This window comes from Epinephelus lanceolatus, chromosome 23 (assembly GCF_041903045.1).
Source record: "Epinephelus lanceolatus isolate andai-2023 chromosome 23, ASM4190304v1, whole genome shotgun sequence".
In the NCBI taxonomy this organism is placed as follows: Eukaryota; Metazoa; Chordata; class Actinopteri; order Perciformes; family Serranidae; genus Epinephelus; species Epinephelus lanceolatus.
In genome coordinates this window covers 33,426,178-33,441,906 of record NC_135756.1, presented here as the reverse complement: position 1 = coordinate 33,441,906, position 15,729 = coordinate 33,426,178, and the positions used below count along the sequence as shown (strand labels likewise).

At 41.7% G+C, this 15,729-nt stretch overlaps 1 protein-coding gene across 4 annotated transcripts in view; it reads left to right on the top strand.

Moving 5' to 3' along the window:
- Positions 1 to 15,729, top strand: part of LOC117249518 (DENN domain-containing protein 5B-like) — a 121,614-nt gene that overhangs the window by 35,548 nt on the left and 70,337 nt on the right. For 2 of the 4 annotated variants that reach the window (XM_033615225.2, XM_033615223.2), the window contains exon 2: positions 13,872 to 13,931. The exons of the other annotated variants lie outside the window; for them this stretch is intronic. In XM_033615225.2, the coding sequence (XP_033471116.1) occupies positions 13,872 to 13,931 (60 nt within the window). The remainder of the gene's footprint in view (positions 1 to 13,871; positions 13,932 to 15,729) is intronic. 4 annotated transcript variants of the gene reach the window in all.

Below are 15,729 nucleotides of genomic sequence, written 5' to 3'. Positions count from 1 at the left end.
TTGTGATGTGTAAAATCTGTCGGGATAGCATATGCATGACAAATGGATCAATTTGTATCTGCAGCTTTTATTTTTTATTTTTTTACAAACGTGACTCTACCTGTTCAGATTGAAACTAGACCCGAGTGCTTTATGAAGTGGTTGTTTGTTTGTTTTTTAGTCCATATTTCCACGTCAGTAGTGATGGTGTGTACTCCACAGGCTCTTTGTGCCCAGGATGCGTTGTTGCTTTCATGCATGATTGACTCGTGGAGGGGGATGATTTAATGTATTCAGAAGTGCATATTTAGGATATGCACAGACAGATGCTTTTGATGTAGCACAAGACATACAAGCCCTGGGGACTGTGAATAATGACGACCACAGGCCTGCTGTCAAAGCCATGAATGCACACTGTCTGTACCTCTATGCTGCAGGTGAATCAGTGTCGTCTCTCAGTCGGCTGGCGGTTGCAGAGTTTTCCTTTCTGTCTGTCAGTTCCGTCTGCCTCTAAAGGACTCACACACACACACACACACACACACGCAGTGATGTGAATCTGCATGGCCTTGAAGCCAGGCAACAAAGCCAGTTACTCAAACGCCGTGACTATGGAGTCCACACACACACACACACACACACACACACACACACACTGATTCTCACACACACTCGTAGAGCACAGTGTCTGATCACCTGGTCTAGCAGGGCAACAGGCTCCACATGCATTATCCATCAGTGTCTATGGCCAACACATGATTAGTTCCTCTGTTTCTTGTATTTGTCTGCATGCAAGTGTGTCTGTGCACATGCATGTGTGTGTGGTAATTGGGCTTTTTTCCTCAGTGTGTGCTTATTAAGGGGCTGGGCTTTAACATTTTGGTCTAATGAGATGCTGTCTCACACATGCTATCGTCATTGAGTTCTGTGTATACAGCGTTTTTGTGTGTGTGTGTGTGTGTGTGTGTGTGTGTGCATTTACATGCAAGTGCGTATTTATTCTCCTGGGGCCTATTGCATGTAATTAGAGGTGCATTAAGTGATTTGTGGCTCTAATGATGCAGAGTTTGTCATAGAATACCCCACCCCTGACACCGGGGGACCTCTCCTGCAAGGCGTAGCAGACTGTAATGGTTGTCTGTTGATGGAAATGACCTCATTATTTTGATGATTGTCAGCAGAAATACAGAGGCGAGGTGGGGGGGGGGGGGGGGCTAATTTTTGCAGCAAAAAGTGTGTGCAGAAAGATTTTGTAAATATGAAAATGAAACAAAAAAACTTGTGAAGTACAAGTACTTTAAATTTGTACTCAAGAACAGTAAATTTATATTCCACCACCACACTACTGCTGGGTGGGGTTTAACAAACGGTCAATTACTATTTGGGTGCTGCATGTAATGTGTGATTGAATGGCTCAATATTTACTTTGGTAGGGTCAAGGGTACTTGCTGACGACTTGAAGCAACTAATCCAAAGAGCAGAGTAACAGTGATGTTAGAGCATCACAGCAGGAAGTTGCTGGCACACGATAAATCAGGCACTCTATTGTTCCTTTATTCCCTGATGCAAAGGTCAAGTTCCTCTCAGAGCCTTCTGCTAGATGTTTGTGGTGTGTGTATCCATGCAGTGGCTGTTGGTGAGAAGTAGACCCAAGTATACAGTATTTGTGATCATTTGTTTCAGAAATATAAAATACGTATTATGCTATAATGTTCATTACAATATGTACATCAATAGAATAAAGATTTCATCATCATATAATATATGTTGAATAAATATACACATAACTTTATTATGGCAGTACTTACTTTATTTAACTTTATTTATGGCTGCCCCTGACTAAGAATTTTCCTGGTCGACCAGTGGTCGTCATTTAGGGTCATTATTCGACTAGTTACCCATGTGTTTACAATATTAATGTAATTATTAAATCATATATTTTGTGCGAGGCAACACAATGGTTTGAGTTCAAGGTCTGAGAGGGAATAGTATCAGTATCATTGTTAACACTGTGCTACATTACAGAGAAATACAAAACCATACCAATGAACCTTCATTAATATAGGTCCATATTTTATCTACAAGTGCACGTCACACACTGAGCGAGCCACCTGTTAATTACACTATCGGCAAAGCAGTAATGATTGTGCTAAGTGGCTAATGGACATGTAGCTACTTCCATGTTTCAGATGATACTTCATGTTTGTAGTCGACAAATGTTTGCCTGCAGAGTTTACATATCACTTTAGGTTCGTCCTCCACCTTATGAAAATGATCCCACACTTTTGATTTGCTGTGTCTTTAACCACTTGGATAATGTGAGGTGGGGCGCTGGGTGCTACTCCTGTGCCTTTTTTGTGCCAGCTTTCAAGAGCATGGCAGCAGGTTGTGTCTAAGGTTGCTAAGCAGCCTTAACAAGCACCATATCGTAGCCTATTTACCTGCAATCCTGAGTGCGGAGCTGATCTTCTTCCAGACGCTTTTTATAAGTGTGTAGGCTTATTGTCTGTGGGCCAAATCTAAAGCTGAGATTTCAAAATATGAGGATGTATTGCGAAACAGCCTAGAAATATCACAATATTGTGTTTTGGGCAGTTGTTTGGACAAAAGAAGCAACTTGAAGAAATAATCCTGATGACAGGCATTTTTCACATTTCAAAAAACATTTCTATATTATCATGAGGCTATTTTTTAGAATGACTGGGGTTTAATGTCAGGCATGATAGGCACTTTGAGATACATTTATTCTTAAAACAGTTCAGTGTCAGTGTCAGTAAATTAGTGTCAGAAGAGGTTTGCAGTGGAAACCAGAAAATAAGCTGAGGGCCAGAAGTGGGACTGTTTTTAAGAAGACTGTTTGAGAGGATAGCAGAGAAAGAGGCAGGTAGAGACACAGTCACAGTCTTCATTGATCTGTTGTTGCTGAACTGTTGCACAGCTGCTGCTTTGCAATTCAATTTGGGAGGCGGCAGTGAGGGCTGTCCACAGGGGCCCAATCGGCCCTCATACTCATAACATACTCTCATTCACTTTTAATAGCGGAGCTGCTCTCAGCAGCTGCTTTCTCAGTCCAGCGGTATCCCATGGCAACCAGACACTTTCACCTTGATGAGGGGAAAGGGGAGGAGCTGAGGAGCAAGTGGACAAATTGCTGTTACTCCTCACTCAGCTTTGATCATGGAAATGAAAGACGAGAGTAAAACAGGTGGTTTGTTAGTTGCGTGATAACCCAGCAGACATTGTTCTGTCCACAGTCAAGAGTAGTCCTGAATGTTCATGGTAATAGCTTTAATTGTGAACGGCAAATGGATGACGTTACAGAGCGCCCGCTGGAAAAGACTCCATCGTAATGAAATAGACCTCAGATTAAATTGAATGGAGGGCCAAGGGAGTGAAATCATAGTGGCAATTGTGGGTAATGAGTGTATTATAATAAATATGAATCTGGCTGAAAACAGTCAATCATCTGCATCAATACTGAGTCCCAGAGGGTTGTGGGGTTTTGGATCGACACTTAGTATGTTAACATGACATAACAGAGGATCTATTTATTGTGTTGTCCGACCAAAACCAGACTTTTAAAATGCATGTAAACATGTTTGTCTAACTGAAATCGTACTACATCGAATTTCTCAAAGTCAGACTAACACACCTAGATAACGCAATTGGGAGTTGAATTACTCCTGCATGTATACAGTCAATCGGACCCAAACTGGCCTACACGCTCTGCACAGTTCCCTATGTTCGCTATGTTCGCTATGTTCCTATGTTCGCTATGCAACTCCCAGGTCAAAGCCCTGGGAGTTGCATAGCGTTAAATGTGTAACTGAAGAAGAGGCTGGTAACAACATGGCAAAATCTACATCCAGAGTCATGCATTTTTGGATGGACAAAGAGGCACAGTTCTTGCTGTGTCAGCTGAAAGAGTTAAATGATGATAAAATACATGGATGGGAGGAAAACAAGGAATGGCATCCTATTCAGAACAGCTGGATGACACTCGATTGTTTGGTCTGTGACCTAACAGGTCAAGGGGAAGAAAGTCCAATTCTAACAAGCTGAAAGGGAGCATATCACCACCTATGGTAGCAGAGTCTGACATGCTTTGGTCAATAAATTGATTCCCTTCCCGTGCTTGTATACTGGGACAAAGACAGTAGTCCAATTAAAAGCGCTAGTTGAGCTATAACCATAGCTCCACTTAACTGTACATGTAAATGTACTGACTGACTCACCATTGTAACTGCTTTTATTTGCTGTACATTGAGCGACTGAGAGAAGATTTCTGCTCTCATGCACACGGTTCCCACAGTCATGGAAACCTGGAAATTCCACTGTCATTTTCCAGGCCTGGAAAAGTCATAGAATTTGTAAAATCACTGAACGTTTTGAAGAAGTCATGGAGTTTGGTGGTGTGTAGAGAGATTATCACAGTAGTTTGGGTGGCACATGGAAGTAACCTTTTTTACTGTTACGTAACAGCAAATTTATTTTTTGTAGCTGTTGATGTAACGTAGCTCTAATATGCATCTATTTGTGATGTTTTGTTTACCATTACAATGTTTCTACATTTTCTCCCCCTTACTGCATGTCAGCTAGCTGGAATTATGTTTGAACAGAGTTTGAGTCTGATATGTTTGAATAACATTGGACAAGTGGAGGAAGAAATATAATGTTGTGACAGTGTGATTTAACATGTAGGTTCATGAATCCCAAAGTTTCCATACCTATACCTGACTACTACTTTTAAATTGTTCTGTGTTTTAGAAATGGAGCTGTTGACATCAGCAGCATAGGGCGTTCAGTTATCACTTGGAGCACCAGTGTGCACTTTGGTTTTGTTTTACCTGCTCTGAAAGTAGAGCATGGAAAATCAAAGCAGAGCCCTGCACAGATCCATTTTTGAAAGCCTGCACCTGCCCATACCTGTAAAGCTCAGTACAAGAACCAACCCATTACCCGTCATTATGTTTAAGTCATAGCCGCACCCAGTCGCACCCATTAGTAAAAGTCCTGCAACCCTCTTTACCTATGAATTAACCACAGGGCCAATCAAACTGTCAGCTGTCTCCCACTCTTAATACAGGCGGTCTGTGTCTGTGGACTGCACCTATAATAACAAAATTAAGATTTGAAGTACTATACAGCTCTGTTTGTGTTATACATTATGAATGGCATGGAAATTTTATTATGGGTCCTTGAAAAGTCATGAAAAAGGTTAGACATTTTTGTCCATTGGAATGCTGCATACAGCTTTTGTGCTTTTCTCGTCTTTCTCACCATATTGACCTCAGTGCTGTTAAAGGACAACTTCGGTATTTTTCAACCTGGGCTCTATTTCCCCATGTGTATGTGTGCGTATGATTCATGGGTACCACTCGTTCTAAAATTGGTTCAGTATTGAGCTGCGAAACGAGCTAAAACGGTGATGGGGGCAAATGCGTCCCGTATAAAAGTGCTATTTTTCGCCACTGACCGGTTCAGATCACCAGTGCTATCTCTGTAAATAGCATATGGTAGTGGCCCTGGGGCAGTGGTGAGTGTGAATGAGTGGAGTCAGCTGTCAGTCAGTGTTGGAGCAGAAAGGCGGAAGTTGTCCCCGCTCGGTATTGTAAATGAGTATGTGTGTGTGAAGTGTGTGTTTTTTCGCCACTGACCGGTTCAGATCGCCAGTGCTATCTCTGTAAATAGCATGCTAACTTAGCCTTTCCCTTACCTCTGGGCAGTGTGATGTCACGAGCTTTGCTCCACTGTGTCTGTAGCTCTCTCTACTCGTGGGACAGCCGTTTTCTTGAGGAAGAGGTGTTTCGGGATTGGATGTCTTCTCTTCTTCGGCTGGCAGTAGTCATCTTGGGAGAAGTAGCTCATTCATTCAAGTGGTTTCGAGTGGTATGTCCACACCTTTAGTGTGAGACTGTTTGAATGTGGCTTGTCTCAGCTGCAAGTAACTGCCTTCTGAGTGAGAATGGAGTCCAACCTAACCATAGGAGATGACAGGGAAACACAAGGCTTTATGGGTGTAAGGAGGCAGGTGTTAGAAGAGACTGTCTGTACTGATCCTTGTACTTTCTTAGAGGGAAACAGATTAAGCTGCCAAGATCACAGGATCACAAAACTCCACTTGTGTCAGTGTAAAAATCAGGCTCACAAATATATAGTTTCATTTTAGATAACGTCTCAGTAATTTCCTAAAACAGATGGTCACTGTAGTTTTGACCGAATGTTCCTCAGAAAGCAGGAAATAGTGCTTTGTTGAGGGATATTTTTAGCTGTGGATTAATCCACATTTGGTGCTCTACTTTGTATTTGCAGCAGGACAGTATATGTGCAAATGTAACTGTGGCTCATTGATGTTTTTGATATCACAGTGGTGCTTTATGGCACAGAGGGGGAAGACACATTTATACATACTAGTGCTGTCCCCAACTAAGAATTTATAGAGTCGAATCTGATTGGTCAAGTCTTGCTTATTGTCAAGCAATGGTCAAATTGTGCTTTTTGTTGTTGTTTTGCTCACTGATGCATATTCTCATTATAACATTAGCTTATATTTGTTCCACACTAGACAAAGTATGGGAACACACAATTAAACAATGTGTCTTCTTGGCTTGGCATAAAAATTGACTTTGTAATGCGACGTCTATCATCTAGCGCGCTTTATTGTGTTTTGGGGGTGTATGTAACAGTGGAGTATTGTTCATAGTACTGAAACTAAGCAGAGTAGACTGACGGACAGACTGATGGAACACGTCACACAAACAGCTGTTTCTACGAGCCTCCCTCTGCTGATTTAGACAGAGAATTTCTCATAACGTCAAAAAAAATTCAGCACTCTGCTAGTGCTGTGCTCTTATGTGCGTCTTCTGTTCAGTAAATTTATACATAAATAGCCTATATCATGTTTTTTTAGGACAGACCAAGCAGTTCAGTGTAAAATCAGATATTTAACACCCCCATGCCCAAATGGAATGATCTATTGTTTCGTAACCACATTTTCCCGCCAGTGACAGTTGACTCAACTGTGAGATTGGGAGTCGAATCAAGCTGCTTAGATTGAATAGTCAACTACTGAGCCCTAATGCACAGACAATACTTAAGTGTTGGTTTGTCTCTGCACGTGAGATTTGGTATACTTTATTACTGAACCCAGATGTAATCCCTGTGCACACATTAAAATGGATTACCAGGGCTGAGCTGGAAGAATATCAGAACAATATTAGATGCAGTTTAGATGTTAGAGGCATTTAAGCAGCATCAATAATCATCTTATGCATGGAGTGCTTTAAGCAGCAGAATATGCAGACCAATACCTAATCAGTTTAATACGCTACTGATTGATCTCATGCCAATTCTGATCTCTATAAAGACTCCAAAGTGCCTCATTGGTGCAATCATTGCATGTCAGAAAGAATCTATGGGGGCAAGTGTGTGTTTGTTTCATAATCCAGAATATGTCCAAAATGTATTTTTGCATCTTTCTATAGTATGTGACTTTGATTGATTTTGAAAGTTCTTGAGATGAATGAGAGTCTGAGACATGAGAACGCGCAGATAAGAGTGAACAGAGGCGGGCAGACAGACGGACGGTGGTGCAGTGATGTAAGAAGCAGATAGTGCCAGCAGCACTGTGTGTGTGGTTTTCCTGTCACATACTGTCGCAGCTGAGCAGTTTCCCTCACTTCTGATTTATTCACCATTTGAACTTGGTGACACGTCATTTCACAGAATGACTGGTAAGACTTTCAGTTCAGTCCCAGGTGCCACAGCAAACCCTGTGGTGAAAAATACCAACCTGTGCAGAATTTTTGAACTGAGAACAGGTTAATCTTTTACGTCTCTGCAGCTCAGGGGAGGACGATTAGATGATTCTTTGGACGTTCTCAGAATTACTTAGTTTTTAAGAAAATGAAAGAACCAGTGGATTAGCATATTGTAGCCCATTAATAAATGTCACCTCTACTATTGATTGGTTTCCCCCTAGTTTATGTCAGCACACTAAGACAACTAACTTGCAGAGACTTGTACAGATAATCCATTATAAAGATAAAGCTAAAGGTTTGATCGAATCTGTCTTTTCTGTTTAAGTGATTGTATCATATGGCACAAGGTCAGGTCCAGTTTGGCAAACTCAAAGTGAAGTCAAGTCAAACTCTTAAGTAAAATAGTGCAGTGCAGGGCTGCAAAATTAATCGAATATTAATCACGATTTTGGCTTCCCACATTAAATGTACATGATCAACTGTGATATTGATGTTTAGAATGCGTGCTCCACCCATAGAAAGCTCTGCTGCATATCAAATCAAGCACTTGCTAAACTAACAGCAGTCTCCACTTTTTAAGAGCTGTCATGCAGCTATGCATGCACCTTGCAGTGACAGCCATGAAAACCGTAAATGGATGTTGTAGCTGCAGACGTGCAAAACAAAATCATCCGCCACCATCCATCCGTTGTTTGGAAGTATTTCAGATTTAGGAGGGAACAAAGAGTGCATAACATTAATTTATTTGTGGCGGCTTGTTACAGTTGAAACATCCGTCATCACGTTTTGATTTTCTCTTTTTGGAGCTGGACCATTCATTAGGCGCAATGTTTTAATTTTTTCAACCCATTTTTAACCAGGTAAGTCCTGTTGAGATCAACAACCTCTTTTTTCATGGGAAACCTGGCCAAGACAGCAGCATCCAAAAAAGTTACAGCCAAGCAGCAACACAATATAAAACTTACAAGATATCCAGTAATATGTAGAAATATTAGAGCACCTATGTACAATGACAAGAACCAACCAATCCATTCATCTGTGTACTTATAAGAGCTTTAAAATCAGGCAGAGACATAAAAGCTTTTTTACCCAACTCAGTCCCTGCACTCAGATTAAACAACAAAACAAAGTCTTGAGATGTCAGACTATAGCTATAGTCAGATTTCTGTTCAATCAACGTACAAATGTACGAGGGGAGTTTACCTAGTATGGCTTTATAAATTAACAAATACCAGTGACTGAGCCTACGAAAGATCAAAGATAGCCACTATGATATGCAGTAACTAACATGCAAACAATGTGCAGATGCATTCATGTACAACAGATCACTGTAATCCAGAACCAGTTAAAACATGGTAGCAACCAGTCTTTTTCTGGCCTCAAATGAGAAACAGGACTTGTTTCGAAAATAAAACCCTCAACTTTTTGAGAAGATTATCAATCTGAAAAAGTCATCAAGCCAAATACAGACATATTTGTAACAAGTGACAACCTCTAACCCCCCCCCCCCCCCCCCTTCAATATTGATCAATTACAATTCAATCAATTACAGCCATTTCAGGCAGAAAACAAGTACCTGAACATGTGCACAGATAGTAAGTGAGCTGGTGGAAGAAACTCTTTTCCTGTCCCAGACGGAGTCACACAGCAAGGAGGGAACTGCAGAGTTAGCAGACTTAATGTCCTAGACTTATATAACACTTACAGGGAGGTGTGTGTGTGTCATAAAGATCAGCAGTATAGACAAAAACCTGACGGGTGATTCACAAAAGGATTGCACAGCTTTTGCAACTGCTAAATCTGCACAAATTATACAAGAAATCATGTAATTGTCAAAGCAGCCACAAAGGGTGAAATGCACCTCTAACTGCACTGCAAAGCAAATAGCGTCTCAGTGCTCCTGTGCGGTTTGCACATATTTAAATTATGTAATATACAAATATTTCGGCAAAAAATTGGCCCTTTTCTTAACAAATTAGCTACATTGCAAAAACAGTCTAATTCACAATGGTCTGTGCTAACAGCTACACACAGTTACAGTGAAATTATTAGTGTCTTCAGAAAGTTGGTAACTAAAGCGCACTGACAGACTGGGGTGTTAAGACTTATCCAAAATTCTGTGTCTCTCCGTTATGTTTAAATTCTTGCCTGAAGTTTTGAGGAGTGCCTCTGTACCTTGTCAGTCAGGACCTTTAAAGTCTCCTACAGACTGTGAGGTTTTAGCAATCTTGTAAGTTTAGTACAAGTTTGGGTAAACATGGGTACGACATCAAGTTTGAGGTATGCAAACTGTACAGCTGTAGCTCAGGAGGTAGAGCAGGTCGCCCACTAATCGGAAGATTGGCAATTTGATCCACAGCTCCCCCAGTCCACATGTCAAAGAATCCTTGGGCAAGGAGCAATGGCCTTTTATACACTTGAAATATGTACAGGAATATAACTGCCACATTTCAGTCCAGAGTGTTGAGCTGGATTGTCTCTAATGTCACATTATTAATAACCTAAAGATTTGTGGGCACTATATACTGCTGTGTTTCTGTGTCTGTTTGCCAGCTGCTAGGTTGCTCACCTGGCAGCTATAGCTTTGCCGCTATTTCCTTTCATGAATTGTCCTTCTTTACTGGATTATGGTAAGAGCTTGAGGGTTGGAAGGTTTTCCTCTTTGCTGGAATCTTACACATTTCTTTTTTGCCTCCATGGCAAGCTGCTATCCGTCTGTTTGTTTGGGTCTAGCACCAATGCGTCATTTCATGCTGCATTTCTGTTGGTTGGTTAGTAGACATAGGTTGTAACAGAAGTCACACAGTGAGATAGTCATCCCAAATTTCTGACACTGTCAGAATTTTATCCCAGGCTGTCTTTGATTGCAAGACCATGACAACCATCCTTTTTTTTTTGTTTTTTTTTAAGATATTTTTTGGGGCATTTTTAGCCTTTAATGGATAGGACAGACAAGTGTGAAAGGGGGAGAGAGAGAGAGAGAGGGAGTGACATGCAGCAAAGGGCCACAGGCTGGAGTCGAACCCAGGCCACTGCAGTAACAGCCTTGTACACGGGGCACCTGCTCTACCACTAAGCCACCAACACCCCCATGACAACCATCCTTGAACCTCTCTCACTGAGCGACGTAGGACCACTGCTACCACCAAAGCTATTTCTATATTTCTTTCACGTTGGTCATCTTTTGTGCGGGACAGCCCAAAATCCCACAGTGTAAAAGCTGCAAAACTTAATGGACCTTTGGACCTTGAGACAAGACAGAGGGGTCGCAAGTGAACCGAAATCATGGTGCTATCACGGCGGCAATCCACTCATTGTGAATTTGCCCCTCAGAGTGCTGTCCCTGTAACACAAACACACACACCCACACACACACACGTCCTGAGTGTGCACTTCAAAGTCTATTTTAGGAATTTACTAGCTGCATAAAATTACTTACATCACCACAATGACCTTAAAATCCAAACTTCTACTCTGTGTGTGTGTGTGTGTGTGTGTGTGTGTGTGTGTGTGTGTGGAAGTTATATTCCTGTACATATTTCAAGTGTATACAAGGCCAACACTGCCAGGATTTGGGATTAATTTCTCCCTTTGCTGTGTTCAAAACTTTTCTCAAAACTAAGGCACTTTTCCTGGGGAGTTTTGTGTGCAGGAGAGAGCTGATTAAGGCTTCTAATCTCCAGCCTGGTGACTCCAATTGCAAGAGCAGAGATGATCTCACAGGGATTAGCCTACACTCTGTATGCTCACAGAGTTTCTCCATCAACATACAGATTAGACTGTTTGTATGCTGGTGTAATCGAGACATTTACAGTAGACGGTGTAAGCCTGTTTTTACTAAATATGGTTATAGTGTGTTAAAGGGGAATGCCACCAATTTTACAGAGTGACGTAGTCCTGGGGAGTAACACTCATCCTGCCCTGTCACAATAGTTGTATAATGTCTTCTGTGGCTCTGGAAGAGCTTTGTCAAGTCTAAGAAAATAATCCTAAATATGTCATAATGATGTCATCAGAGTTATCTCAGCTTGGGCTTGGAGACTAAAATTTATAACAGAAAGCCTGTATTATAAACTATGGGGGCTTTGAGTTTGAAACTGTTCAAGCTTTAGGTCTTTATTTTTAGGGCTGCACAATAACTGTATTTTTGCACAACAGACACATTGCAAAAGACTGCCTGAAACGGGATGAAGTTTTTAAAAAATATATAATTTATCAGGGTCCAACATTAACACCAGCCAGACCTATATGTTAGATTTTCCGTTTGGCGAGTAAATCTCAGAAGGCTATATGATAGCATCATGCATTTGCTGCAGATTTGTCGGCTGCACATCAATTATGCGAATTTCCCGTTCCACCACATCCCAAAAGTGATCTATTGGATGGAGATCTTGTGACTGTGGAGGCCATTGAGCTTTGTGACATGGCACATTATCCTGCTGGAAGTAGCCATTGGAAGATGGGTACACTGTGGTCATAAAGGGATGGACACAGCAACTCAGCAACAATACTTAGGTAGGCTGTGGTGTTCAAACAATGCCCAATTGGTACTTAGGGGCCCAAAGTGTGCCAAGAAAATATCGTCCACACCATAACACCACCCTACCATCTGAATGTCGCAGCAGAAATCGAGACTCATCAGACAGGGCAACAGTTTTCCAATCTTCTGTTGTCCAATTTTGGTGAGCCTGAGTGAATTGTAGCCTCAGTTTCCTGTTCTTAGCTGACAGGAGTGGCACCCAATGTGGTCTTCTGCTGCTGTAGCCCATCTGCTTCAAGGTTGATGTGTTTTTTGTCAGAATCAGAATCAGCTTTTTTTGCCAAGTACGTGTGTACATACAAGGAATTTGACTCCGGCAGACTTGCTCTCAATGTACCAGAATTGACATAAGTACTCAAATTTAGGCAAGAAGTGGAATATACAGAATATACAATATACAAAAAATATACAACTATACATCAAATATAAAAAAATATATACAAGGATGCAGTGTTGTTTGACCTGCCACTCTTTGAGTGTTTAGGAGTTCATCAGAGCGACAGCATGGGGAAGAAACTGTCTTTGTGATGGGTGGTTTTGGCAAACAGTGCTCTGTAGTGCTTATTGGAGAGGAGTTTAAACAGATTTAAACAGACGTGGTCTTCTGCGTAACTTGGTTGTAACAAGTGGTTATTGGAGTTACTGTTGCCTTTCTATCGATTTGAACCAGTTTGGCCAGTCTCCTCTGACCTTTGACATCAACAAGGCATTTTTACCCAGAGAACTGCCGCCCACTGGATATTTTCTCTTTTTTGGACCATCCTCTGTAAACCCTAGAGATAGTTGTGCGGGAAAATCCCAGTAGATCAGCAGTTTCTGAAATACTCAGCCCGTCTGGCACCAACAACCATGCCACATTTAAAGTCACTTAAATCTCCTTTCTTCCCTATTCTGATGCTCAGTTTGAACTTTAGCAGGTTGTCTTGGTACCATGTCTACATGCCTAAATACATTGAGTTGCTGAGTGGCCTATCTATTTCCTTGGAAACCGTCCAAGGTTTGACTGAGATCTAAATATGACGTCAGTGGTTTGCTGCTCCTGGATGTCTTTTTGTTGTACAAATGCTGCTTGGTGCAACTCCAAAGAGTTTGCTGCTCACTAACACTAAACCACAAGCTACTACTTCACTTACAGCTTCATCTTTCAAGGCATACGCTGACATGCATCTTAACATTTTCATTGAGTCTTGCACGTCTGAAATGGCACTTTTTACTCTCTCAAAGAATACATATATTTATGGACAAAGTCTTATGATGAAAAAGAAAGGAATGTTACACTACGCAGACGATTACCAGCAATTTGTGTCATACATTCTGCTTGTGTCTGCAGTTTGTGGCAATTACACTTTGTTGGTGGTTCAGTGTCTAATAAAAGTAACACTAAAAAGTGCCATTTTAGAATAATACACCCTGTCAAGCCTATGTGTTAAATGCCATGCCATGCTCTGTTGTGATATTGATAGTGTCTTGTTCATGCTCTACTCATTCCCATGCATTTATTAATCTGCTTTTCTGTGTGCATTTGTTTTGACATTGCGCTCTTTTTCTTTGTTTTTTCGCTCCATGTTTTTCTGCATGTGGCTCCTCCATAGCTTTGTACCAATGGCTTGAAGCAGACCGCCAAGGCAGGGATCCAGAAACTGCAGCCACAGGTAAAATACCATCCACTGTTCACATCTTCATAACAGAGCGCAACACCTCACACTGTCTGCATGGCCCGCTTGCTTTACCTCAGTCAGCTGCTCACCTCGTAAGCTATGTGACCTAATATGATGTCAGCCATGCCCCGGTATAGATTTACAGCTCTAAAGTGATTTCACTGGAGAAAATGAATGGGATTTTTACAGAATCACTTCATGCACAGACCAAGTTTATCAGGTTTGTTACACTTAAAGCTATAGTGCGTAACTTCTACAGGTCCGTAAATGTCCGTTTCACCCAAGCCACTACAAGAGGAGATGACACAATGCTGATTAAGCCGATCGGCTCCTCTAACATCTTGCGGTATTTTTCAATATATATCATTTTTAGTATGCAACATTCCCGCGCTGGCCACAGGAAATGCTTCCTCACAACAAGAAGGGAGGGGGAGGAAGAGCAGAGAGTGTCATAGCAAGAGGTAGAGCGCAGGTAGAAAGAGAAAGCAACATGGTGGAGAAGCGGCCGAGACAGAAGTTCAGAAGCGGATCACAGAGCAATCAGCTGATAATAGAAGCAACAATAATAATGGTTTGAGGATTATGGTGCACTACATACAGCCATGTTCATATTACATTCTTTCTTTATTTAGAGTATCAAACTAGCTGACGTGATCCAGCAATCCAGGCTGATTTTGAGAGAAAAGAAATCACTTCAGTCTAAATTTGTGTAAGGCGGACATCACTTCTATGGTCTCCAGATCCCTGTGTCCCCCACCTGGATTACTTCCTTCAATACAGTTCATCCTCTTAGCCTCTCTCTCTCTCTCATTTTCTTTCTTCATGGTACAGTATTTGGGTCAACTTTCTCTGAGCTTGTTATCCAAATCAGTCCCTCTCGCCCTCCCTGGTTGTAGCTGACTATTTTTACCTCCGGCCCTCACCTCATCCAAACCCTAATGAAAGAAATTCAGTCATCCTGTTTCCCTGCCTCTGGGTTATTGTTTGTTTCCCTGCTTGCAGACCAGAGTTTGAGGAGGTAATGAGAGCAGAGGGTGGAGGGGCTTAAACATGGGGCATCTTCTCTTCTCTTTCCTGTTTTCTTTCCTTTCCTCTTCATCCTTTCCCTGTCACCTTCTCTTTGTCCTTCTCGTGCTGAGAGAGATACAGATACACAGCCCTGGACCCCTGGGGCACACAGCTAAGTAGTGAAATCATGATGTGTGTATTTGGATCTGTGTGTGTGTGTGAGGGAGAGGTAGACAAAGAGATTGAGTGTGTGTGCGCAGTATGTCCTCAACAACTTGAGGCCACTGCGCTGCTGTTTGTACATGAATCAAATCAGATATCGCCTTATCAGGTGTTGTAAAAGTCATCTCATCCTTTGTGTACAGTAGTGTGTGTATTGTGCAGGTGCAGGGGAAAGAGCTAGAAGGAGTCAACCCGTGGCAGACAGTCCACCCCTGACTGTGAAACATTGTTTTGCTTTGTTTTGTTCCTCGAGCCTCCTTAAATGTCAGCTAGCCTTTTCATTATTCATCTGGCGCTGCCTCTCAACCTTTCACCTTCTCTCTCTCTGTCGATCATTGAGGCCTCAGGGGTACACACAATGCAGTTTAGAGAGAAGCATTGAGTGTAAACATAATTGTGTTTATTTGCAAGAAAGCTCCACAGGGTGCAACAGATCCTGGCTGGAGGCATTATGTTGTCGTTGTCCATCCATCCCATCCTTGTGAACATGATATCTCAAGAACACCTCAAGGGAGTTTCTGCAAATTTTTTATTAAACATTTATCATGAACGTTAACCTGGC